The sequence below is a fragment of the Desmodus rotundus genome, chromosome 9, assembly GCF_022682495.2.
Source record: "Desmodus rotundus isolate HL8 chromosome 9, HLdesRot8A.1, whole genome shotgun sequence".
NCBI classification, from domain to species: domain Eukaryota; kingdom Metazoa; phylum Chordata; class Mammalia; order Chiroptera; family Phyllostomidae; genus Desmodus; species Desmodus rotundus.
Genome location: NC_071395.1, coordinates 96666864 through 96693189, shown reverse-complemented (window position 1 = coordinate 96693189; position 26326 = coordinate 96666864). Strand labels below are relative to the sequence as shown.

The window sequence follows — 26326 nt, the reverse complement described above, 5'->3', positions numbered from 1 at the left end:
TTCAACCTGAAGCTCCAGGAATCTAATATCTTTTGAACTCCTATTGTTCTCAACCAAAACAGATCATTTTGTTTTGATATTTAATTTAAGCAGTTTAACAGGCTAAAACCAGGTCAACAGTGCCTCTGGCTTAGCAGCCTTCACGCTGAAATTTACAATATTATGTAAGAAAATGCAATGTTGCATATTTCAGAGAAACGATGGAAAATATCTGTTAATTTTTGAGCAGAATATATTGTATCAAAATCTTATTTGATCTCAAAAAATAAAATAAATAAAATAACCTGTGAAGGTAAAGTTAACAACACAATAATGCTGATGACAAGTCAGCAAGGGGAAAAAGAACTACAAAAATTTGCATTGTTGTATTCAAAAAGATACAGAAGTAAAAGACCAGAGGAAAAAAAAATGTCCCCAATATAAACAATGATATGTAGGATCTAACATTTTTCTCAAATTTCCAAAGTGTTCATAATTAATGTAACTTTATAAGAAAAATAATTTTTAAAAATCTCAAAAGTGGAATCCCACCGTTTTCAAGGACCAGCTGGCTTCATCTGATTTGGGGCAGACGCAGCAGTTTTTAAAATGCCAGGCCTTTTGTCAGGGAAGAAGAGATGGGCCGGACAGGAGGGACCGTCCTCCTGGTTATTTCTCTGGAGTGTCTCAGTCCTGTCACACAACTGAAGCCAAATGCATTAAACATCTCTTCCTCTCTGTTCTGTCCCCAAAACGGCTAAGGACGACGGGGAGGGGCAGGCAGAACCACCCCTCTCCTCCCAGCCATTGCACGAGTTTTCGTGGACCTGGTCGATAGAGGGAGCCTCAGGCAGTGCCAGAGGCTACACCGCGGAGGCCCCGCCTCCATCCCACCCCTGGCCTCCCAGGCCCCGCCCCGCCCCGCCCCCGGTCCAGTCCAGGCTCCGCCTGCCGCCATCACGTGGTGGGGCACTGGCTCCAGCCTGTTGCTGATGCTGCAGTACCGTGTTCGTCATGGAGCTGACGCCGCGATTGTGTCTCAGGTCGGTGCTACTGCTGCTGCTTTTCGGCCTCAGTACAGGTAGGTTCGGACGAAAGGCGTGTAGATCAGTGACCGGTGCCCCCTTCTCTCTCCAGGGCTGAAGTCTGTTAGTGCGTTTGTGCTATGTAAAGGAAGTATCTTTTCTCCTGTGCTTTTGAACCTCACTGGGTTTTTTGTTGTTCTTTTGCTTTTTAAGTGAAAGTTCTTTTTCTACCCTTTTTTAGCTCTGGGTGGTCTGATGCTCCCTTCTTCCTTGGGGAGAAGGGCGCTCCTTCTACGCCTAGGCAGAAGCAGTTGTGCAAAATGTATGATTTGGAGAAACTGCAGATCAATGAGGTTTCCACGGTCTTAAGGCCACCTACTTCCCTTTTGCTGCCGTCACTGGCTGCTAAATGGGATTGGGAGGCCTTTATATTTTAAACTGACACGTGAAGACCCTGAGAATCCTACCACGAGTGGGACGTTTCATTGAGAGAAGGCCTTTCTCTCTCTACTATTTGTCTCCCCCCACCGAGGCTTTTTTGGCAAAAACAAATTCGTGTCTAAAGGGTGACTTGCAAATTGATTTTCAGTCTTTTTCCAGCAAAATGTTTCCTGTTCTGAATCAACTGAGATTCAAAGTGGCCACAAACTTGCTTTGTGATCTTAGGCAGGTTGCTTAATAGTTGCTTTTCCCCTTTGGTAAAGTGGGGATCATACGCCCTTCAGTTTGTGTTTGGGAAATGACCAATATGTTGCCCCCAAACTTTAACAGTGGTCACTGCCAGGGAAGAGAGGAGTGCCAGGGGTTAGGTCAAAAGGGACCAGAGCCTTATCTGTCATTTTCAAGGAGACTGTACTCTTGGGTTACTTGTATATAGACTCTTAGAGCCACATTTATATTCTAGCAATTCTCTTTTTCTCCTTAAGCCACCTTTGGTTTTCTTGATCTGCAACCTTATCAGTCACAAACAGCATAGTCTCTCATCTACTGCCTTCGCTTCTTGAGACCAGTTTTTGGTTCTTTTACTTACTGCAGAGGCTTGAAATTTAAGAAAGGAGGAAGTAAAAGGCAGAAGACTCCAGGCACCAAGGGTAATTCCTAAGTCACCTTTTAACATCAGCCCTTTTCCTCCAGAGTGGTGTGAAAAAAAAGAAAAAGATACTGTATCTTGAAAGGTGTTAGCAAAGGTGACATAGAAAATGTATTTAACATACTCTTTTCTGATACATATTTTGTAAGTGCTAGAAAAGTTAATTAAGGAAATTGGAGTTGTGGTATTAGAGGACACAAACACACAGCTTTTGATACATTTTTTTGCCAAATTGCCTTCCCCAAAAGTTATACCTGTTGACAGTACTGAGGGCCAGTCTCCTGTCTCCTGGTGGACACTGAGCAAGTGCCATCTTTTTTTTGTTTATCAGATAAGCAAAGATTTTTTTAGTGGCCTTGTTATTGCCTTAATTTTCATGTCTTCGAATATTAGTAATGTTAACCATTCTTTCACATACTTATCAGACATTCATAGTCCCTTTTCATAAGTTATTTCCTCATGGACTTTATCCATTTAACTATAGGGTCTTCTATTTTTAAAATTGATCTACATGAGTGAGGAAAATTACCCATTTTTGTTTTTGTTGTAGATCTTTGCTGTTTGCCTTTTCATGTTATTTTAGGTGTACAGGAATTTTGTCATACAGAAATGTAACAAGTTTTTGTCCTTCATTGATATTTTCCTTTGTAGTCTCTCTTCTATTTATAAACAACTTCTTTATAATCATTTCCCCATCCACAGGTCAGAAAAAAGCATTCTACTACATTTTCATATTGTTTTTAATATTTGAAATTTAAAATTGAGATACTTGCTCTGGCCAGGTAGTTCAGTTGGTTAGAGCAGCGGCCTGGTGCACCAGAGTTGTGGGTTCAATTCCCAGTCAGGGCATATGCAAGAAGCAACCAGTGAATGTGTAAATAAGTGGAACAACAAATTGATGTTTCGCTCTCTCCTACCCTCCCTATCTCCCTCCCTCTCTCTAAAATCAAGAAATATAAAAAAAAAATTTAAATAAATTGAAATACTTGATTGATTTCAAATTTATATTGGTTTATTGTGTTAAGAGAGGACCTGCAATTTTATTTTTTTCCTTCAAAAAAGTTAACAGTTGCCCCAGCATAATATAGTGAATCATCTTAGCCCACTAATTTCTGATGTCTCTTTAATCATACATTAAATAAGATGTAAAAACCAGCATGTTGCATTTTGAGATTTTCCTCTTTCCCAAAAATGTAAATTGTTTTTTATTTATTATTTTTATTTTATTTATATATTTTTAGAGAGGGGAAGGGAGGGAGAAAGAGAGGGAGAGAAACATCAATGTGTGGTTGCCTCTCACACGCCTCTCACTGGGGACCTGGCCCACAACCCAGGCATGTGCCCTGACTGGGAATTGAACCAGCAACCCTTTGGTTCGCAGGCTGGTGCTCAGTCCACTGAGCCACACCACCCAGGGCTAAATTTCTTTTTAAAAAAATAGAATTACAAAAGTGTTTTACGCTTATTGTTAAAAATCCAAACATTGCAGAATTAAAGTAGAAGACTCCATCCTCCTATTAGTCTGGTTTGTTTGTTTTCATAACTGAGGTTTTTTCCTTATTTTCACAATATAGTGGAGTGAGTCAGTTGGCTAAAATATAAACCAACTCGTGTCTAGCCTGGCATGGCCACCTCTATTGGACTTGGAATTTATCCAGATGTTAGACATCCTTCAGGAAAATCAAATATGTGCTTCTGTTTCAGGAGCTGTTTTCGACCTGCCCGCAGATGAGGGCAAAGAAGTGTGGGATTATGTGACTGTCCGGAAGGATGCCCACATGTTCTGGTGGCTCTATTATGCCACCAACCCCTGCAAGAACTTCTCAGAACTGCCCCTGGTTATGTGGCTTCAGGTAAAAGTGGCTTCGCTTCTTTGCCTGGTTTGAGGCCAAGATTCCGCCACTTAAACATGTTACTTACTCCCAAGGGCTCACAGCTCAGCAAGTGGCGAAGGACTGACCTGGTCCAGCAGCCGGTGGGGGTCTTCTCGGCATGGGGGTCTGGCATCCTGCTAAGGCAGGCGCAAAGGCAGTGGTATACTAAGGGCAAATCAGAGAATGAGGGGTTCTATTCTTTTACCAGTTTGCTTGTTTGTGTAATAAGCCCAGTCAGTGGCAGGAACCTTTACCAGAAGCTCCTGAAGACAAGTTTGACTATATACCAATAGAAATGGCTCCAAACTTTGCTTTGAATGGTTCCAAAGCAAAGACTGAGGTACCCTGACTGACCCCCTCCTCAACCTCTTTCCCCAGTCCTTGCCCAGACCCTAACTTCTTGTCCTCCGGAAAACTCATCTTTTGAAAGGGTTCAGCCTCTTGTATTTTGGCATTAAATGCTGGGCCTTCTCCTCCTTTCAGGGGTTTGCGTTCTCATCTTGAGCTCTGATGGTAGGATGACGGCATGGAACTGGTTACCAGGTATTTGGGGGGGCAGGCAGAGTATTCTTCCTTGCATTCCCAAAATACCTGCACAGAGGCAGTTCACGCCCACCTGGAAGACCAATCTGTAGGGAGGGGTTGAGGAGCATGGCCTTGCTTCAGCCTCTGGAAACTGTAGGCCTGGCCCACCTGGGGCTCCAGGTTGCTCACCAGAAAATAGGGCGCCCAAGGCTTCATTTGCATGGGATGCAAATGTCACTTCCTGCAAAAATATCAGTAATCAGAAGCAGCCTCCCAATACCTTTGGTCCGTGCGGCCTGTCTGGTGGGATGGAGTGAAGATGAGCGGTTTGCCAGAAGCGGACTTTCTGTCTTTGATGAGCTGGAGCGGAGGCTCAGCCAAGGGTGCAGATATGAAAATGCCACAAAAGAAGAACCCCTATGTCTAGGCCCGGAAACCTCTGTCCACCCCGGGTGGCAGGTAGTCAGGGAGAGCCCTGCAGTGGACAAGCCCAGGCCTGTCAATCAGGGGTCCTGGGTACTCGAGCCCTTTCTGCCCGAGAGCTATAACAAGACATTTCCCTTTTCTGGGCTTTGGCGTTCTAATCTAGGGGATTTCGCTTTAACTTTTCATTAACTAGCAGAATTTTTCCACCCCCAAGTGAAAGCTTACATAGGAGCAAAAGCAGAAGTGCGGAGGGTCAGATGGCGTTCGCACCGAGTTCCACCCATTCAGCCTCCCCTTGGTCATAGGCTGCCTTCGGCACTTCCTGGGTTTTCAAGAAAATAAGTTGAAAACCCCCGTGTGTAGAAGTTGCAAACCTTCCTTGTGGTTGATTGCAGAGCAGAGTCATTGTTTTATTTGAGTAACTTGCCAACATTCCCCCAAATGAGGAGATGTAGCCCCCTGGAGCCTGCACGCACTGTCCCAAAGCTGAGTGGCGGTGGTCCCCCTTCAGACAGGTACCTGATTTCTCTGTGTGGCTCATAGTCCGGTGTGTGACCTTCCGTTAGGTTAACCTTGGGAGCTGAGATGCTATTGAACGGTTATCAACTGGCTTACTAACTAACTAACTGGCTCTTCATTTCCTCAGAGGCCCAAAGAAGAAGAAAAAAGATTATAATTAAGGAAGAAATAATTACGAATTTAGATTAAAAGCAGACCTGTTGTACTTTAGCAGCCCACTGAGGAAACACGCACTGACTTCCCCGGGCAGGTCTTTGGGAATCCAGGTCACTTCGTCTGATTGCAGTAGTGAGCTATTTCAGCCCCGCTTTCAAGCTATCTCCGCATGGCGGGTGACACACTTACCATATTTCAGAGTCCCTGGGTGGCCCCTGGCCATGACAGCACCCCACCCCGAAGTTCTAGACACAGATTTTGTAGTCAGACATCCTCAGATGGAAGAGAAGTATCCTGCACTGAGCTTCTCGTTGCCCTTGGCTGGGGGTGGGGTGGGCATCTCTCGCTGGCACAGTGGCGTAGCAAAAGCAGGGTGTGGGAATGGGAGTGCTCTTTTATTCCAGGGGGGACAGTCACAGGTCCCCAGGGCCAGTCCTGGTAGAGCCCCTAATTGCCACATCCCCTCCCTGGGCCTCATTGCTTGTCTTTGAGGGAGGAGCTAGATGAGATGGACTGAAGGTCCATGGCAGGCCAGGATTCCAGTTCGGAGAATCAGAGGTAGGAACATTCCCTCTGGGGGCTCTTGGCCCAGGCCTGTTCCTTTTAGAAAGACCTCAGCCGTTAGCAGGGGGCTCAGTGAGTGCAGAAGTCCCCGGTTGACCAGGTCGGTTGTGCCTTTGTGCGGGGTTGATGGAGCCATCGCCAAATCGTGATTCATTCATAGCGAATGCCATCGTCATGGTGATGACTAAATTTAACTCACGTGTTCTCAGCATTAATTCTTGTTTCTTCTCTCTTCCACAGGGCGGTCCAGGCGGATCCAGCACTGGATTTGGAAACTTTGAGGAAATCGGGCCCCTTGACAGTGCTCTCAAACCAAGAAAAACTACCTGGGTACGGTGAGGGCGGCCCCAGCTGAAGCTGCTCTCTGAGGCTGCACCCCTCCAGGCCCATCCATACTGGGCGGGGTCAAGTTCAGGAGTGCTGTCTGCCCCTCTACCCCTTCCCCCATGGTCTCCTGCCTTTAGTGACCTTTTTCTCCACTTGTCCACAGAACCCTCCTCTAGCAGACACCCAGGACCTTGTCATCACCCGCATTTTGGCCACCTCTGCGATCTGATTCTGTGTCCCAACCTCTGGCCGTAGTGTCCCCATCCTTTCCCCGCTGTCCTCCCCTCCACCCCTGCCTCTTGACTTCTTCAAGACTTCAAGGCCCTTATTCTCTGCCCTTTTGAGGTCTCTCTGGTCTCCACTCCATGTCTTCACCCCCAGCTGCACCTCCTCCCCGAGCCCTCTCCCTGGCCCTCTTACCCTCCATCCCCTACAACCTCCCACATCCAGCCTTGGCTGGGTCCCACTGTCCTCCTGCTCGCCTTCACCTGAGAATGAATTCTTCAAAATATATAATTCACATACTATACAAGTCCCCATTTACAGTGTACAGTTTAATGGCTTTTAGTATATTCAGGGTTTTATAACCATTATCACAATCCATCTCAGAACATTGTCATTGCCCTCCAACCCCCCCCAAAAAAACCTCATACCCTTTGGCTGTTACCCTCCAATCCCTTCTCAGGCCACCACCAATCTACCCTCTGTCTCTATAGAGTTGCCTATTTTAGACATTTTATAAGAATGGAATCCCACAACACGTGGCCTTTGGTGTCTGGCTTCTCTCGCTTAGCGTAGTATTTGCAAGGTTCAGCCAGGTACCGTATATATCACCGCTTCCTTCCTTTTTAAGACTGAATAACATTTCCTTGCAGGGAAAGGCCACATTTTTTGTGCATCCACTCGCCTGTTGATGGACGCTTGGGCTATTTCCCTTTTGGTTATCGTGCATGTTAGTGCAGGGAGCTCTGGTGTGCAGACATTTGTGTGAGCTCCTGTGTTCAGTTTTGGGGTATACACCTAATAGTGGAATTGTCGGGGCGTATGGTAGCACTGTGTTTAATGCCCGATGTTGTTAATACTCTTCATCCATTCCTGCTAGTGGTGCTCCCCTGCCCCCCGCCCATTTTCCACATGTTCTTCAGTGAAACTCTTCAGTGCAAATAATTTCTCAGTTTACCATCTTTCAGCTACCCCGAAGACCAGGTCCAGATTCCTGGGCGTGGGCTAGCTTCTGCTTACCTCCAGCCACCTCTCCCAACACCTGTTCATACACGCTGTACCTTCAGGCCTCTGCACGGGCCACTGCCTTGGCCTGGATGCCATTCCTGTGGCCACCCATTCACAGCCTAGCTCACCACGTTCACACCTACTATTCTTTAAGACTCGCTGCAGGATCACCTCTTCCTGAATGACCCCCGGAGTCCTTTGACCCCCTTGTTTGTCTGCACACTGGTCTTCCTTTTACTTACTCTGGCCTTAGGGTCTTTGCACATGCTGTTCCCTCAACCTGGAACATCCTGTACTCACTTCCGGCTGACATATCACTTCCACTTGTGGTAGCAGGGTGCCTCACTGGCTTGTCCCCAAGCCTCCCAGAACTAAGACGGTAACGTGATTGGGGCAGAGAGCCTGAATGAGGAGTGAGGAGACCTGGGTCTTGGTCCTAATGCTGCCATTGCCTGTCTAGTTTGTGACCTTGGACAAGTCCTGGGCCCTTTTTGGGCTTTCATTGCTGATCAGTAAAGGACATGGCTAGACTGTGTCATCACTAAGGATCCTTCCAGGTGGAAAATTCCATAAGCCTCTTCGGAGAAGGTATTAGAATAGGTTCTGTTCTCTTAGCCGACAGGGAAGGCAGGCCAGTGTGGAAATTGGATTTGTCTTGCAGAAGACTGATGTGTGGTATTCAGACCTTGGCTGTCCTGGCCCCTGTTGCTCAGACTCACTGTGCAGTTCCACCTGCACTAATGTGTTACATTTAGGACGTTTGTACCGTGTGAAAAGTGACAGCTTAGGTGTTCTGATGCCCAGGAATATGTTCATCTATCCTTCTTGCCTTTCCTTTTCCTTGCCAAAGGTAGTCTGTGTCCCTGTCCCTTGTTTTTTTAAGTCCCTTTTAACAATGGAACCGTAAGCACACCGATATCTGCGCATGTGTGGTTTTTGTTGAGCTCATACAAGATGGTGAAAAGCTAGTTGGTGACCGACTGCCTTACTGTGACGTTTGACTTTCCTCTGTGGCGCGTAGCTCCAGTCTGCCAGTCTCCTGTTTGTGGACAACCCCGTGGGCACTGGGTTCAGTTATGTGAAGAAGGACGGCACGTATGCCAAAGACCTTGCCACGGTGGCATCAGACATGATGGTTCTCCTGGAGTCCTTCTTCAGCTGCCGCCAGGAGTTCCAGGTAAGCAAAGCCTGGGGGCTGGCAAAGAGGTTGGTTACCAGTAGTAAGACTGCACCCACCAGCATAAACGTCCCCAGGAGTTCAGGGCCCAGCCGATTGCCTTTTTACACCCCGGGCTGGGTTGTGAGGTTTAGTTTCTATCATCCCTGAAGGGGTTTTCAGCTTGAAGGGGTGACCCTGGAGACAGATGCTAATCAGAAGGAATACTCAGATATAGGGAGGGAGAAAGACAGTGAGAAGCAGATTTGTCTGGCTGTGACGTGCACTGGAAATCTGAAATGAATTTGTGTGAATGAAAAGGTATTCAGGATGCTTAGTTCTTTGTAAATTTCTTTTCTCGCTAGACGATTCCATTCTACATTTTCTCAGAGTCCTACGGAGGAAAAATGGCTGCTGGCATTGCTCTAGAACTTCATAAGGTAAGGAGGAAGAGGACTCTGTTGTGTTGGTTTCACACAGAAGCTGATTGTGTTACTTTTTATACTCACCTGATACTGAATGGACTTTGAGTCGGCCGTTGTACATACAGAGTAACAGCGAGTCTGTAACCATAGCCATGGGAAGTTTCAGGAGAAACAGTGAAGTCTGCCCTACCAGACATCAAAGGAGCTGTGAGGCTACAGTGTGTAAAACAGTGGGGCTGGCATAGCAACCGACAAGTAGTGAAATGTAACAGGGTAAAGAGCCTAGGAACAGATTCAATGTATACTTACGTGTTTTTATATATATGTACTATGTGTACTCGTATATATAAAATACATGTATATCATAATCCCATATGATTATATATAGATAAGATGGTATTTCACATCCCTGGGGAACAGTTAGAATATTCAGTAAGTGGCTGTCACTTTGGAAAATAGTAAAGTTGAATTCTTGCCTTGCATAAAATATCAATTCTAGATAAATTAACATCTAAACTATAAGAGAACTAGAAAATACAGGAGAAAAGTCTTGTAATCTTGGGTAGGAAATCTTTCCTTCCTGAGATGAAGCGCCCAAAAGCCAAAGAGGATTAAGTTTGACGTATGTAGACCACACCCAAGTTTAAACCTTGTCAGAGTTCTGTATGTAATTTTAAGAGAAAAAGTATTTGAATCAGTGAATCCACTTAAAAAGGACGATAACTTTCTAGAAAATTGGCAAAAGATACAGAGAAGCAATTTATAGAAGAAATGCAAATGGCCTGTGGACATATGAAAAAATACTCAAAATGTTTTAGTAAGCCAAACCTATGAGATCTGAAAACATTTAGAAGATTGGTAACACCCAGTTTTGGAAAGTACTCTCATGTCTACTTGGTGAGTATGAAAATTGGTAAATCATTTTTAAAAGGCAGTTTGGCAGAGTCTGTTAACGTTTAAAATGTATGTGGCCTTTGACCCAGTCATCTCGCTTCCGGGAATCTGTCCTGTGGAAATGCTTACACACGTGTGTGTCAGAGGAGGTTTCATACAGCGTTGCTTGTAAGGCCAAAATTTGAAACAAGCTCATCGCTCTTCGTAGAGGATTACTTAAGCAAAGCAGGTGTATCTGTCCAGGATGGACCACCGTAGGCTTCATAAAGACTCTCAGTCCTGAAGGGAAAAAAAAAGGATAGCTTTGTATAGATATGTGCATGTGTGTATAAATGTATGCTACATATATGTGCGTGTGAAAGCAAAGAAAGGGGTGGTTAGAGGGATATATAACATGTTAACTAACTGTGGTTAACTAGCAAATGTAAGGGTGGAAGTGGGGCCGAGGTGTCTTTCTGTGTTTAAATATTTTATTTTATTTTATTTTATTTAGTGAATTGAGAGAGACAGAGAGAGAGAAGAGAGAGAAGGAGAGAGAAACATCCATTTGTTGCTCCACTTGTTTATGCACTCATTGGTTAGTTCTTGTATGTGCTCTGACCAGGGATCGAACCCTCAACCTTGGCGTACCTGGATGTTGCTCTAACCAACTGAGCTACCCAACCAAGGCCCTGTGCTTAAATTTTTTTTTTTTTTTTTACAGTGAGCTTGTAGGAGTTTTACTGTTAATTCTTTATTTTTAAAAGTGAACCTTTAATCAAAAGCAGTATATGGGTGTAACAAAATCAGAAAACACAGCAGTTGAAATTTCACCTTTTTCCCACATGGAGTTCTCCGCTCTGACCACCTTGGTGCATATGGCCGTGAAGTCTTTCTCTGCGCTCTCATGAGTCAATCATTTTTTAGCCAATACAAAGCATATTATACACAATGTGTACAGCCTGCTTTCTTCAGTCACTAGTCCTCATCTTTCCATTTTATAAAATGTTCATCTCAAGTATTCAGGCTTCTTTGATGGTCCCAACATGTCCTTTATGGCCAATTTGTTCAATACCCCTGGCCGTGACGTCCCTGAGATGTGTTTTCGTCCAGCACAGTCCCTTTTTTGTGATCCTGACTTGGTGGAGACCCGACTACCAAACTTGCATAATGTCCCATTTTCTGGATTTGTCAGGGAACATCTTCATGGTGTTATTCATTTTTTAATTATTTTTAAAGATTTTATTTCCGTATTTTTAGAGAGAGGAAGGGGGAAGAAAGAGAGGGAGAGAAACATCGACCTCCGTCGGGTTGCCTCTCTTGTGCAACCCCACTGGGGACCTGGCCCACAACCCAGGCATGTGCCCTGACTGGGAATCAAACCAGTGGCCTTTCGGTTCACAGGCCAGGGCTCAATCCACTGAGCTATACCAGCCAGGGCGTTTTCTTATTTTAGGTGCCTGAATAGCTTGTGCAGTCACATAATTCAAAGTTCGAAAACTATGAAAGGTACACTGTAACAGTGCTGTCTGTGGCTGCTGTCTGTCCTTCTCTCCCAAGGCGACCTCTGCTATTAGTTTCTTCTGTACCTTCCCAGACGTGTGTCATGCCTGCAAAAGCTAATTCACGTATTTTCTATTTTCCCATGTTTATACAAATGATAGTATATAGTACACGCTATTCTATATGTGTCTCTTCAATTTAACAATGTACCTTGGAGATCTTTTCATATCAGTTCCTAAAGACCCTCCGTGTTTTTTTTAAGTTGCATCGTGTACCGGAAAATGGCTATAATTCATTGAGCCTATCCTATGATACTCAGTTTTTTCCAGTTTTCTGCTACTGCACTGCGGTTAAGTGAAAAAAAGGGGGCAGGAGCATGAGGCCCTAGGCCGAAGTCATCATCACCTCCTCGAGGGCCTCCCAAGGGGGCTCCCAGCCCTTCAGCGACTACAGCGTGCCCAGTGAGGGGGGTCCCCGGGAGCCCACTGAGCACCTTGTGGGACACCAGGCCTCGGGGCAGAGGGGTGGCAGTGCCCCTCCTGAAACACAGGGGCTGCACCAGACCCCCCCACACACACACCCTGCCAACACCCTTGTGAAAAGAGCAGAAAGAAACTCAGCAGTTCCCACCCATCTTGTAAATGGTGTCAGAAGCGAGAGTTACTCTTGTTCTCTAGCGGGCCATTGAGGTCTTCGGAGACCGGCGGAGTCTTGGGGAGAGTGGGCAGGCGTTTTCTGTGCTCGTGAAAGCGGTGTATAAAGACTGGGCTCCCTCCTGTGGAGGAAGAGGTGGAGGCCCCTGAGTCCCCTTAGCAAGGATGTTTCTTGGCTCCTCTTTCAGGCCATTCAGGAAGGGACCATCAAGTGCAACTTTTCCGGGGTTGCTTTGGGTGACTCCTGGATCTCCCCTGTTGGTAAGTACCGAATTTTTAGACATTCCTTTCCTTCCTTTCCCCAGCTTTCCCTAGGACTTTGGGCTGTGGTATCCAGATAAGAGAACAAGGCAGTGGGGTTTTGTGGGTCCTTGGAGAAGTTAACGCTGTGTGTGGCCAGGGCCATCCAAGAAATTTGGGGATGAGAACTCACTTGTACTGCTCCTACCCTGGGCTGCTGGGGACTGAACAGAATTCTCTTCATTGGATTCTCAGAACAAAAGAACCAAATTTTACAGTGAAAGACATTCTAAAGGCTCTGAGAAGTGGTGGAATTTGGTCTCTGACACCCAGCATGAATGGCCTGGCCAGGATTCGAACCCGCACCTCTTTGTCATCCTGTCCCTTCCACCCACCAGGTGTTAGCATGAGCATTTGGGGTGAAATTCCCATCTGCTGCGCATGTTGATGATGAGACAAGGTCCCCATCAGGTCCTGCCACTCCGGTTCACAGTTTCATGAGCCGAGCACCAGCATCCTTGTTGGGAGTGCAGATAAATGTTGTTTATGTTGCAGGCATCTGGGGCGGGACTTGAGGCACTTGGAGTAGTCATCTCAGCGGGTTAGCTCCGACACAGGATGCAAAATCGCAGCCCTGCTGATATCTTGAGTCCCCTGATTCTCTGCTGTGGGGGGCTGTGCTGTGCCTTGTAGAATGTTAGCAGCATCTCTGTCCTTAGATGCCAGGGTTTCCACTCCAGTCTGACAACCCCAAATATTTCCAGACATTGCCGCACGGCCCCTGGGGGACAAAACTCCCCCTGGTTGAGAACTACTGTTCTTACCTAACAAGAGCTGACTTTTCACAGGCAAAAAAAACCCAAACTGTAAAGTTAGAAATCAGAAGAGAGTTGCTTGAAGGGGGGGAGGGGCGAAATAAGCTGGAACAGGACATGAGGGAACTTCCTAGGCTGCCTGTACTCTGTCTCTTGATTGGGGTGGTTGTGACATGGAAGTATACATGTTTACAGAGCCATGTCCCCAGTGGATTCAGGATATGCTGGTGCTACTTGGCATGGTTATTTCTTGCCCTCATTCTTGACATCTCCAGAGAATAATAGCATAACCAAGACTCTGAGTCATCATTGAAAAAAGAGCTGCTGCTTGTTTGTCCTTCCTGGATGGACCTCCTAGGACATCAGGAAGCTGCGGGTGCCCTGATCAGAGGCAAGAAGGTCCAGCAGGTTTCTTGACAGATGCCTCATTCCAAATTACAGTACTGGCCCCCACGCATCCTCCTGGGGTCTCATCACAGTTTCATAACAACACGAAGCGCTTTGCATGTGCTAACTTCATTCAATCCTTACAACAGCTCCATGGGATGGATGCTGTTATTATCCTGATTTGGGAGATGGTGACACTCTGAGAGGTTAAGCAGTTTTTCTAGAGTCACACAGCGAAAGCCAGGACTCGCATCCAGGCAGCAGCCACTGGAATTCATGCACGTAACCATTGCACTGCCCTGCCTCCAGAAGACCTCATGGCTTCACAGCTGCTGTTCATCTCGTCCTAAATCTCTTCCACCTTGCCATGACCCACCAGATCTTACTCGCTCCTCCCAGATCCACTTTGTATCACCCCTGTATCCCAGAAGTACTCCCTTTTTGAGAGGGAGGCACTGTGAATTTTATGAACAATTATTAATTGCTTGCTAGGTAGTTAGGTGCTAGGAAAGATATAAACACGTGCTTCCGTGTCCTCCAGAAGGTCTGCACAGATCAGGATGGTAGCTATAGAATTATTTGTGACTATTTCAATTTAAATTAATTAAAATGCAAAAAAAATTTTTTTTTGTTTTTCACTTTGATACAGTTTAATTGATTTTATAAGACTTCCAGTTACTCATGTAACATTTTTTAAAATATCTTATTTATTTTAAGAGAGAGGGAAAGGCAAGGAGAAAAAGAGGGAGAGAAACACCGTTGTGTGAGAAACAGTTGCCTCTCACATGTCCCCAACCGGGGACTTGGCCCACAACCCAGGCATGTGTCCTGACTGGGAATCGAACCGGTGACCTTTCGATTCTCAGGCCAGCACTCAATCCACCGAGCCACACCAGCCAGGGCACGATAAAATTTTCAGTCTTTCAATTGCACTATCCACATTCCTGGTGCCTAGTAGTCACACGTGGCTGTTGACTGTTGTTGGACCACGTGGACATAGAACACTTCCATCGTTGCAGAAAATTCAATGAGATGTCTCAGGCCTACATCAGAGGTCAACACACTGTGACCTACAAGTCATGTCAGCCTCGCCCCTGCTTTGATGAATAAGTTTTTTTTTAGGACAGTCACGCCCACTAATTTACATACTGTTTGGAGGCTGCCACAACAGAGTTGAGTGGTTGTGACAGAGACCTGCAAAGCTGAGAATATTTACTCTTTGCCCCTTTAGAGAAAAAGCGAGTCGTTCCTGGTCTAGATCAAGCGGGGGGTGGGATGCAGTGGAGACTTTCAGACAGTTTTCTGTTTCCAGAAACTAAGACACTGGTTAAAGGTTGGCCGGAGTGGGCAGCGGGTAGGTGGGTGCAGCCGGGTGCGCCTGCGTGTCTCGCGGAGCACTTAAGAATACCAGTCCAGTGCATTGCCGTGCAAAGGGCTCTGGTCAGGTGAGTTCTGGAAGTGTTATCCACGGGCTCTGCCTCCTTCCTCGGCACAGCGAAGGCTCTGAGAAGCCTGCAGTAAAGAACTACATTATATTTTGCATGACCCCAGAGATATTTCACTGAAGAATTTTTTTATTTTAATACTTAGATTAAAATTCCGCAGAACTGAGGTTATTTGAAACGTAGGTACTTGGAGAGGTTTGACCTTAGGTTACCATGGAAGGCTTTCAAGCAAAGGAGGGGCATATTTAAATGTACTTTACGACTTGGGATCCTCGATACTGTGTTGGCTGGCACATCTCTAACCTAGCGTCACGGTGGTAGTGAACTTGTCTGAAGCCAGCCCCACTGTTCTCTTTGAGGGCGGGCATTGTCTTACTCATATTTCTATCTTATAAAGCTGCTTGCCAGACCCTTTATAAATTCTCAGTATATTTGTGGAATGGAAATGAACTGATTGGCAGTGTAACCACAGACACTTGAATTACGAAATCATTAGTCTTCTTCCTTAATTAGCAACGTGGCAGAAGCTAGTGTCCCCAAATTGGAGGAGCAAGCAGGAAGCAGAGCAGAAGTGCGAGGGCGGGGGAGAGATTGTCAGCTGTCAAAAGGCCTTGGAGTCTGCGGATAAGAGCCTCCGCTGCATAAACACAGCCTGTCTGTGGGGATGCCATCCCTGGCCGTGACTCACTCACTGGGCCAGGCTCATGTGCCATTACCCCTGAGTCAGCACTGGCGCTCACACCCTGGTCCCACCTTCCAGCCACAGAGATGTCAGCTCCTTGCCTGCATGGGCCCTGGGGTGTGATGGAGCCTTTCGTTGTAAAGCCGCAGGGTTTCTTGCTTCTGGCTCTTTCTGCCTTGGGAGAGAGACCGGTTAGGTTTTCCTTTGGAAGGACGGAGCCATGAGGGACTTATTTTGTGCCTGTGTGGTTTCCTTCAGATTCGGTGCTCTCTTGGGGACCTTACCTGTACAGCATGGTAAGTAGGTGGGGCCTCACCTCCGTACCCTCTGCGGTCTCGGCCCAGCTGACCTCTTTTGGCTCTGTCCTCAGGAAGGACAAAGCTAGCTGAGCACACCTGTCTGGGTGACACTGCCCCTTGGGGACTTTTAGTCCGTATCAAATGGGAGACCCTAAGCAATAGCTGACCTTCGGGACAAATTTAAAGAAACATCAGCACAGTTATCCCATTTCTCAAGGTACAAGAAACACAATTTTTTTAATTCCCCCAACTTTTTAGTATAAAAATGTTCATCTGTGCAGAAGAGTTGAAAGATTACTGTGAACACCCATATACCACCATCCAGACTAAGTTATTAACATTTTGCTGTATTTCTTTCATAATAAATATGTGACTTATGACTGACGCTTTCATATATAAACTCCCCTTTCTCCTCCCCAGTCTTTCTGTTCTGACCCCTCACTGTAGCAAAGCCAGATTCATGTTCTTGATTTACATTGCAGTCTCTTCTCGATGACCAAGGTCTGGCAGAAGTGTCTCAGGTTGCAGAGCAGGTCCTGGATGCCGTAAATAAGGGGCTCTACAAAGAGGCCACCCAGCTGTGGGGAAAAGCAGAAATGGTCGTCGAACAGGTAATGGCGCACGCTCAGGGGCCAGCCCAGGGGGTTTTGACCGTGGATGTAGGGCCCCTGGTTGGTTTTGCCAGGATCGGGGTCTACCCTGAGACTCCCCAGAAATCACACTAAATGATAATCTGACCTGTATGAGCAGTGACAGGGTCAGACAGCCACCCAGGCCTGCACGACATACTTGTCCCTTGACTGAATGTATGGGTTCTGTGAGAAACAATATAGCTTGCAGAGGTGGGCGTGTGGGTCCCTGGCAAGCAGCCTTCTGACCCCAGTGAGCCAGCCAGAGGGAAGAATGCGCTGGCTGCAGACTCGAGTGTGCGGGACCCTCTGCAGCTCGTTCTCCCTGTAAATGAACGCACGCACCGGTGATTTTCTCCTGCAGCCCCTGAGTTCCACTCGTGAGCTGCTCACTACCCCCGGAAGGCTGGGCTGGCTGAGCCTGCCGAGATGCATTTCTTTCCAGCCCAAGCAAATTTACAAAGAGAAAGCTGTCCTTGAATAAGATGGATGGCCAGGTGCTTTTCTGGTTTTGCAACATTGATAATGGAGAAACAAAGAAAACAAACAGCCCCATGTACTTCTATTTCAGAACACAGATGGGGTGAACTTCTATAACATCTTAACCAAAAATGCTCCCATGTCTGCAATGAAGTCAAGCCTAGAATTCACCCAGAGCCACCTAGGTGAGTGAACCTTGACGTTGCTGTCTCATCTTCTGTGCAAGAGAAAACCAATTTCCTTAGAAAAGCTTTACTTTATTTATTTATTTTAAATTATACTTGACATACAATGTTATCCAGGCGTACAACACAGTGATTCAACATTTGTGTACCTTAGAAAGTGCTTGCCACGGCAAGTCTAGTGACCATCCGTCACTGGACTAAAGTTTTATTGATGTATAATTTACATACCGTAGAATCCACCCATTTCAAGTGTCTCTTCAGTGGTTTTTAGTACATTCACCGAATTGTGCAACCGTCACCACAATCCAGTTCTTGAACGTTTCCCAGAAAGACCTCTCCTGTCTGTCCGCAGTTGATTCAGCCGCAGGCACCCCTCTGCTTTCTGTTCGTCTAGACTCGCCTTTTCAGGGCATCTCACAGAAATGGCATCGGGCAGTAGGTAGGCTTTTGAACATCTGGCTTTGAAGTTTGCACGCCAGCTTCTGCGCACTGAATTACGACGTCAGTCCTCCCGTAGGCTGGAACGAGCTGTCTTTCAGCTGCTCCAGCTTTGCCGTGGGTGCCAAACGCTGGCATCTTCCCTCTAAGAGGCGTGTCGAGGCTGCGGGAGTCCTCTAGAGTCTGCTTTTCAGCTGATTTCTTTTGGCCGTGCTGGACAAGCTCCATGGCCCCAAAGTACTTAAAGTGCAGCAATCATCACAAATAAATCCTCTCCACTGTCTACGTGGTTCTGGCATACCTCCTCCGTCTGGGGTGCATCAGGGTGATGCTTTTCATTTTGCAGCTGAAAGCCTCCCTCTCGCCCGCTGCATCCCCAGCAGCTGGGGAAAGACGCCCCGTGGTCTCACCTGCACCCCTTTGACTCACTGTGTGCCAGTTTGTTTCAGTTGCTCTCTACCAACGCCACGTGAGACACCTGAATCGGGACGACTTGAGTCAGCTCATGAATGGCCCCATCAGAGCGAAGCTCAAAATTATTCCTGAGGACTGCTCCTGGGGAGGTAACTTCCGCGACCTAACGGAGTACCACTCGTAGGGCTGGAGGGAGGCGAGAAGAAAGGCGCAAATTCAGAGGCCTTCATCTGGAGAGTGGGTTTTGTTGGCGGTGATTAACATCAGCTTTGGGTCAGATTTGGTTCCAAGTAAGGAGTTGGTTGGGGGAGAAATCCAGTGGGTGGTTAAGAGTCAGTAATTGTTGGAGCCAGGTGTGGGTGTGTGGAACCGGCACACTCTTCACTTCTGTATCAGTTTGTAGTTTTCCGTAATAGCAAGCGGAGGTTTAGAAAAGCCATGCCCCAGCCTGGCCAGGTTGCCGAGTTGGTTAGTGTCATCCTAATATGCCAAGGTTGTGTGTTTGATCCCTGGTCAGGGTGCATACAAGAATGAACCAGTGAATGCATAAATAAGTAGAACAGTGAATTGATGTTTCTCTCTCCCTCTTCCTCTCTCTCTCTGAATTAAAAAAAAAAAAAAAAAATAGGAAAGCCATGCCCAAGGCCACAGTTGGTCACAGGTGCGACTTCCAGACAAGTCGTCTGTGTAGTCCAGGTGTTTACTGTATTCTGGCCTGGAGGCCATAGTGGGGAAATGTTGGGGTCCTCAAGACCAAGGCCAGGTGGAAATCTTAGCTAAGTGCCTGTTTAATCCTATGGAACTGCTGGGAGCAAGCGGAACACCCAGGCTCCCGGAGAGGAAATACTGAAGAGGGTTTCATTTGTGTCTGAGACACCCTAAAGTCACGGTTGGAGGTTTTCTGGCGTGGCCCCTGGACAGCTGTTGAGACACTAAGACTCGGCTCTGGCCTTGGCTTCCTTCGGGGACATGGGCCGTCCTCTGCACCCGCAGTCCGCAGAAGACTCCTCCTGGACCTGGTGTCTTCATTTCCTCCTCACCCCTTAGAGTTTTCTAGAAACGAAGAAAAAAGTTAATTAGGTCAAATAAAAAGAATGTGGTGTCGGAGCTGCAGGGGGTGGGGACAACTGTGGCGCAGAGAGGAGAGAGGTGTGAGCAATCACAGGAGGCCAGGGGCGGCTGCTCTGGTGACAGGGAGCCTCCCTCCCTGCCCAGTGTGGCTGGACGGGCCGTGCGGCTACTTTTTTCCTCAGATGATGCCCAACAGAAAACTCTCTCTGGCTCCGGATGTGCCTGTGCATGGAGTGGAAAGGACCAAGTGTTCTTGGCCGATACACAGCAGTCTTGAGTTCTGGTTGGTGGGTCAGCCTACATGCTTTGGGGTCAGCCAGGCCTGCGTTCATATCCCAGCTTGCCGTCGGCCAGCTGTTCCGACCTGGACCTGTTCCTTAGCCTCTCTGGGCCTCATTTTCTTTAACGACTGTGCAAGTGAAGAGACCTAAGAGACGTTACCTCCCAGGGTAGCAGTGAAGAGGAAATGAGGTGTTGCTTATAAAGTACATACTTAGCTTAGTGACTGGCAAATAAAAATAAATGTAACCACTATTGTCATTATTATGCAGCATTGTGGTGGTGGTGGTGGTGGTGATGGTGAGGAGTTCCGCAGGAATGCTGTACTAGCTGTCTCCTGTCACCTGGGGCTAGTTCATCTGGCCACCGTGTCTCACCTGAGCCTGGTCCTCCATGTAGCTTTCCAGGGGCTAGCTCAGAATTGCTCTGGTTTACCACTAGGGTAGCCCTGCTTGTTTAGAACTTACAACTTGGCCCTAGTGGTACCCAGGAAAGGAGGAAGACTAATGTCAGCCTGCATACAGGTTGTTCCCTGGCAGGACTAGCCTAATGAGTATTTTATTTTTTTTATTTACCATATTTTTCCATATATAATGCACACCCACGTTTTTGGCCCAAACTTTCAGGAAGAAAACCGATTATCGTATTCCAGGGTATTACTTTGCATACAGATACCATTATTGCTTTCTAGAGTTACACTTCTAACGCATACGCATAAATAAAAGAATTAAAAACATTTATGTAGATAAGGAATTAGTACTACCCATGTATAATGTGCGTCCTTATTTTTCCCTCAAAAATTTGGGCAAAAGAGTGCACATTACACACAGCAAAATATGGAGTATTTACTTTTTTCATCCTCACCCAAAGATGTTTATTGATGTGAGAGAGAAACATCGATTAGTTGCCTCCTGCATGTGCCCCGTCTGGGGATTGAACCCACAACCTAAGCATGTGTCTTGACTGGGAATTGAACCTGAAACCTTTTGGTATGCGCGACAACCAACGGAAGCACCTGGCCAGGGCCCTAATGAGTATTTTGGAGCCTCCCTGTTTCCTTGGGCATTGACCTTCTCTAGACTTTAGTTCCTCACTAAAAATGCCGTTGCTGTCATCGCCGCCATAGAGTGAGTGTGCCGTTCGTGCCTCCCTTCTGCGGGGCCCGGGAATCCAGGCCGGTTGGCCCCTGTTGGTGAGGTGTCTGTTGTTCAGACTTTGTTAGGGGCTGCCCAGGGCTCACTTGTGGGGCTCTCGTTCTGGCAGATTCCAAGCTGCTGCCTCTTTCTGCTTCCTCACATGTAGGCCAGGCTGACAGCGTCTTCCTGAACATGGAAGGGGACTTCATGAAGCCCGTCATCAGCATCGTGGACGAGTTGCTGGAAGCTGGGGTCAACGTGACCGTGTATAATGGACAGCTTGATCTCATCGTGGACACCATGGGTAGGGACCCACTCTCGGAGGCACGTGGAGGTGGTGTCGTGTGGTTGAGCTGGAAGGGAACTGGCCTCAAATGTGTCCGCCTTGGGGCTGGTGATGTTGAAATGCTTGGATATAATGTTTGCTGGTATATCCATCCACCCCTGACCTTGACTCTTGGAAACAGTGGATCTGCCTGCAGCTGTGACCCCTCAGAGGCCCATCCAGCTTTTGAGGCCCTTAAGTATAATTAAAGAACAGAACAACACCTACCCCCACCCCAAAAATGAAATGGAAGATGTTTTTCTGACCTTTGGACGGATGGACTATTGAATTGAGGGAAAATCGTGCAGAGTGAATTAAGACTAAACCCTAATGACTCTAAACCTGAGAACCCAAGGGAAGTGGTCTTTGGGGAGACCCTGTCACACTGGCTGTCACCGCATGCCCCCTTCTGGGTTCAGTAGGGCCACGTAGAAGCACAGAAGCAGGTTCTCAGAACCAGCAGGCGGTGAAGGCACATACGTGGTCTGGTGGGTGTGGTGTGTTTCTCAAAGTCAGCAGGACTGAATAGTTTTGTGACTTGCTAGCCCGGGGCACTGAGGAGCACACGACAAAGTTCTGTGTGGGGTAATTCCACACTGCTTGGGTAATCCTCATTTCCGCCTCCTAACCCTGAGCCTTCTCAGTCCTCTGACAGCCCTGTCCCCTCCAGAGGTCCCCGATTTCCTTCCTACAGAGCTTACGGCGGTAGGAGAGTTAACAGCAAAAATGAGCCAGCTTCACAGCTCTTAGGTGTCTCTCCATGAGTCTGGGTATCATGAGGAGCTTGCTAACAGTGCAGAATCTCGGGCCCCACCCAGACCTACTGAATTAGAATTTGCATTTTTACAAGGGTGAGGGTTTTTATTTCTTTTTTTTTAAGATTTTTATTTATTTATTTTCAGAGAGGGAGAGAAACATCAATTGGTTGCCTCTCGCATGCTCCTAACTGGGGACCTAGCCCACAACCCAGGCATGTGCCCTGACCAAGAATCGAACCAGCAGCCTTTCGGTTTGCAGGCCAGCGCTCAGCCCACTGAGCCATACCAGTCAGGGCTTTATTGCCTTTTTAAAAAAATTTATAAAACTTACTGGGGTGACACTGGTTAATAAGATTATGTAGGTTTCAAGTGTGCGGTTCTGTAACACCATCTGTGCATGGCGTCGTGTGTTCACCAGCCAAAGTGAAGTCCCCTTTCGTCACCACATATTTGACACCTTAGCCCTTTTCCGCCTCTCCCACCCGCTTTTCCCTCTGATAGCCACCGTACTGCTGTGTCTGAGTTTTCGTTTATTTGTTGCTTTTAGTTTTCTTTCGCACATACGAGTGAAACCACGTGGTCCTTCACTTTCTCTGCCTGACTGACTTTGCTTAGTCTGATGTTCTCCAGATCCATCCCTGTCACAAATGACAGTATGACTGGGTAGTATTGCCTCATGCGTTTGTACCACATCTTTACCCAATCATCTATCGAAGGACCTTTCCATTGATTTCCTATCTCGGCCACCAAGAATAATGCTGCAAAGCACATAGGGGTCATATATCCTTATGAATAAGTGTTGTCAAGTTTTTCCGGTCTAGATACCCAGAAGAGGGGATGCTGGGTCACGTGGTAACTCTGTCCTTAATTTTCGAGGAACCGCCACGCTGTTTTCCGTAGTGGCCGCTCCGGTTTACATTCCCGCCAGCAGTGAATGAGATTCCCTTTTTCTCCACATCCTCTCCAACACTCGTGATCCCCTGCCTTGTGGATTGTAGCCCTTCTCACAGGGGTGAGGTCTCACTGTGGTTTTGATTTGAATTTTACCAGGGTGAGTTTTTGTGCACATTGTTGTACTTTGGGAAAAGCCAAGTTCTAGGACCTAGATTTTTTTTTTTTCTACTCCACCCAGCAGTTAACGCCAGGCCTGTCGTTTCTCTCGCCAGGTCAGGAGGCCTGGGTGCGGAAACTGAAGTGGGCAGAACTGCCCAAGTTCAGTCAGCTGAAGTGGCAGCCCCTGTACAGAGACCCTCTGTCTTCGGAAACGGCTGCTTTCGTCAAGAGCTACAAGAACCTGGCTTTCTACTGGATTCTCAAAGCTGGACACATGGTGAGAGACAGCCTCCTCTTGCTCCGGACTCTGAGTCGTTCTCAGGGGGAAGCGCCAGCAGTCCCTTACACGTGGGCGCACCGCCTGGGCTGGTCTTAACGCGAAGCGCTTTGGGATCGGGAGTGTTTCGAGGCCTCATACAAAATTCTGCCATTAGCACTTCATTCCTTTGAGTCTAGAAATTCTCGTTTAAGAGAGTAATTCCTGCTGAGAGTTAAGCTGGGTTCTCTGTTCTTTACTCTTTAGTTTGAACGAATGTAGTGTTACTTCCCTCTTAACAGTTTGTCCCGAAGGAACACATTGCCCTAGGCGGGGGAGGGAGGGAGAAAGTGCCTTCCCTTGTCATTTTCAGGAAGTGAAGGCCGGAGCGTGGTGCTCCGTGAAGCCCGTGGCCAGTGCGCGGCACATGCTGAGGGAGTGTCCTCCAGCAACCTTGGCCCCAGGGCCTCCAGAATTCCAGTTTGGAAGAGGCTTTGCATGTAGACACGAGCAGGGAGGCCCTCACACTCCTGCATTTGCAAAGCGAGCCCTTTAAAAAAAAAAAAAATTATTTATGTTTAGAGAGAAGGGAAGGAGGGGAGAATGAGAGGGAGGAAAACATGGATGTGCAAGAGAAACATCTATCCGTTGCTTCTCACACGCCCCGTACTGGGGACCTGGCCCGCAACCCAGGCATGTGCCCGGACTGGGAATCGAGCTGGCAAACCTTTGGTTCGCAGGCTGGTGCTCAGTCCCCTGAGCCACACCAGCCAGGGCTCGAGCCCTGTCTTTTCCCTCACGATGTGTGCTGGCTGAGTGGCTGAAGGACATGGTGGAGGGCTGAATTCACTGCTGCCATGCACGCACGTGTGTGCAGGCACACCCACCCCTGCCAAGGTGCCAAAGGTGCCCCCAGCCAGCTGGGGTCTTGCAGGTGGGAACCAATCAGTGTTTCTCTCAAACATCCATGTGTCTCACCCTCTCTTTCTCCCCCGCTTCCCCATCTCTAAAAATAAAGTATTTTTTTAATAAAAGAACCGGGTACTCTGAAGAGAGAATGAAGGCAGCAAGACAGGGGGAAGAGGGCGTTTTGGTGATGGCTCTGAGTATCTGAGCACCTTCACAGTTGAGCACACGTGTCTCAGAGCCCAGCGCTGGAGGGAGGAGCTATCCACACGCTCGGTCGCTCTGTCTGAACCGGAGTTCAGACCCATTTCCTCTTGGTTTGTCACAGGAGGAACAAGAGATCAGTTGGGGGTAGCCTTAAAATAGCTCTTGGAGACTGTTATTAAATCATACCCCAACCACTTCCCCTTTAGTTCATTAAATGCCATTTTGGTAAACCCCACCATTCCTGGGAGGCCTTGGCAGGAGAACCGGGACAGTGAGTGATGTGCCGTAGAGAATCGCGGAGCCGTGGAATTTCAGGGCTTGGAGTCCTTTACTCGCTAACCCAGTGTTTTGTGGAGGAGAAACTGAGGCCTCTGTCCCTCCCCTTTTTGGTGGTATATGGGAAGGAGGTTTTTTTTTACAGGAATTACTCAGAAACTCTAAGGGAGAAACAAAACAAAGTTGAATACAACATAAAAATAGGGATGCCACCCACACAAAGGGTCTCGTTTGCTTGTTTATTTCCTTTACAGTTTTGCTGTTAGCTTCCCTCTTGGGCCATTTTTCTACTGTATTCCCAGTCTCCGATGCTTCCTACACAAAGAATTCTGTAAAACAGCAGTCCCCAACCTTTTTGGCACCAGGGACCGGTTTCATGGGAGAGACCAGGCGGTGGTGGGTACCAGGAGGTGGAGCTCAGGTGAGCTTAGCTTGTGGCCCAGTTCCTAACAGGCCACAGGCCAGTGTGGCCCAGGGGTTGGGGACCCCTGCTGTCAAGTGTTTGGAGTCTTCTCTCTTCTTAGAACAGGCTGGGCCCTAGCACATGAGCAGAGGCCTTATGAGCAAATGGACAGATCAGCCCCACGTGGAGAAAGTCCTTTCCTAAATGCAGACTTGGGGCCCCTGCCACCCAGCAGGCTGGGGGCCCAGAAGAGCTTTTGTCCAGCACAGTGGACATTTCACAGAAATGACCATCTCTTTAAGGGGTGCACCCAGGTGCATCTGTTCTCCCAGGTTGCTGACACAGAGTGGGCACTCGCCTGGGTCTCAGAATGCCACCCCCAACCCCAGCCCCAGGAAGAGAACTGGGGTGCTAACTTGGATACCGCTTGGTTCTAGGTTCCTTCCGACCAAGGGGACATGGCTCTGAAGATGATGAAGCTGGTGACTGGGCAAGAATAGGATGCCCTGGGCTGGAGAGAGCTGCTCGGCCTTGGGGCTCGGCAGCTGAGGCGAGCACACTGAAGCTGCAGGAAGGCCGTTCTCCCCGCAAATCTGACTTGGGCTGGCGCTGTGAAGGTCCCTGCCAGCTGCCGCCGGGAACAGACTCACTGCCTGTGTGGCAACTTTGAAATCACTTCTGCTTCTGCAAAGGACTGAGACTTTTTTGAATGGATTTGTTTCCATCAAAATGAAGGTGTTGAATTACATTACATTTTTCTTGTTATAAAAGCAACTTATGTGATTTATATTAAAAGCGGGGGGGGGGGGGAGGGATGTAGGCAAACAAAGAACAAAATAAACACCTATGTAGTCCCTTCCCTGGGATACGCACTTGCTACCAATCCGGTGTTTATCCTTGACAGTGTTTTTTTGGCAAAAATTGAATCATTATTTTACTGCCTCCTTTCTTCACACATCACAAGGTCATCAACACCTTTTCATGTCAATAAATGTTCTTTTATAACATTCTTAATGGCTGCTGAGAATTCCATTCTATGGATGTACCATGATCTGGGTACCAAATGCCTAATTGTTTCCTGTAAGCAATTTTTAGTTTGTTGCTATTATAAACAGTCCTCTGGTGATTCACCCTGATAGTTATATTTTTATGCACTTCCTTGTTATTTTCTTACAATAAGTTCCTAAATGCAAAATTGTTTAGTCAGAGGATTCCTACATTTCTTTAAAATTAAAAGGATGCGTTCAGGACTTTTACATTCTCGTTTGTGGCTCAGGGTCTGCATGAGGAATTTGATAGCTTCTGTGATGCCGTGAA

General features: G+C 47.3%; 1 protein-coding gene across 1 annotated transcript; it reads left to right on the top strand.

Annotated features, from left to right (window-relative positions):
* The first annotated feature begins 937 nt into the window (after positions 1–937).
* On the top strand, positions 938–26019 carry SCPEP1 (serine carboxypeptidase 1). Its single transcript, XM_024573274.3, has 13 exons — positions 938–1060; positions 3799–3947; positions 6399–6488; positions 8737–8892; positions 9237–9311; positions 12514–12586; positions 16153–16190; positions 16676–16804; positions 17394–17487; positions 18375–18488; positions 20992–21129; positions 23075–23238; positions 25447–26019. Exons 1-13 carry the CDS (start codon positions 994–996, stop codon positions 25507–25509), a joined length of 1350 nt encoding a protein of 449 aa, XP_024429042.1. The 5' UTR covers positions 938–993; the 3' UTR covers positions 25510–26019.
* The last annotated feature ends 307 nt before the right edge of the window (positions 26020–26326 follow it).

What these genes read in the sequence shown, in the direction of transcription:
- SCPEP1 (XM_024573274.3), top strand. Translation starts at nt 994, where the DNA reads ATGGAGCTGACGCCGCGATTGTGTCTCAGGTCGGTGCTACTGCTGCTG. An exon ending in CAGAAATGGTCGTCGAACAG is followed by an intron (nt 16,805 to 17,393) that starts GTAATGGCGCAC and finishes CTTCTATTTCAG; the next exon opens with AACACAGATGGGGTGAACTT. An exon ending in TTCTCAAAGCTGGACACATG is followed by an intron (nt 23,239 to 25,446) that starts GTGAGAGACAGC and finishes GCTTGGTTCTAG; the next exon opens with GTTCCTTCCGACCAAGGGGA.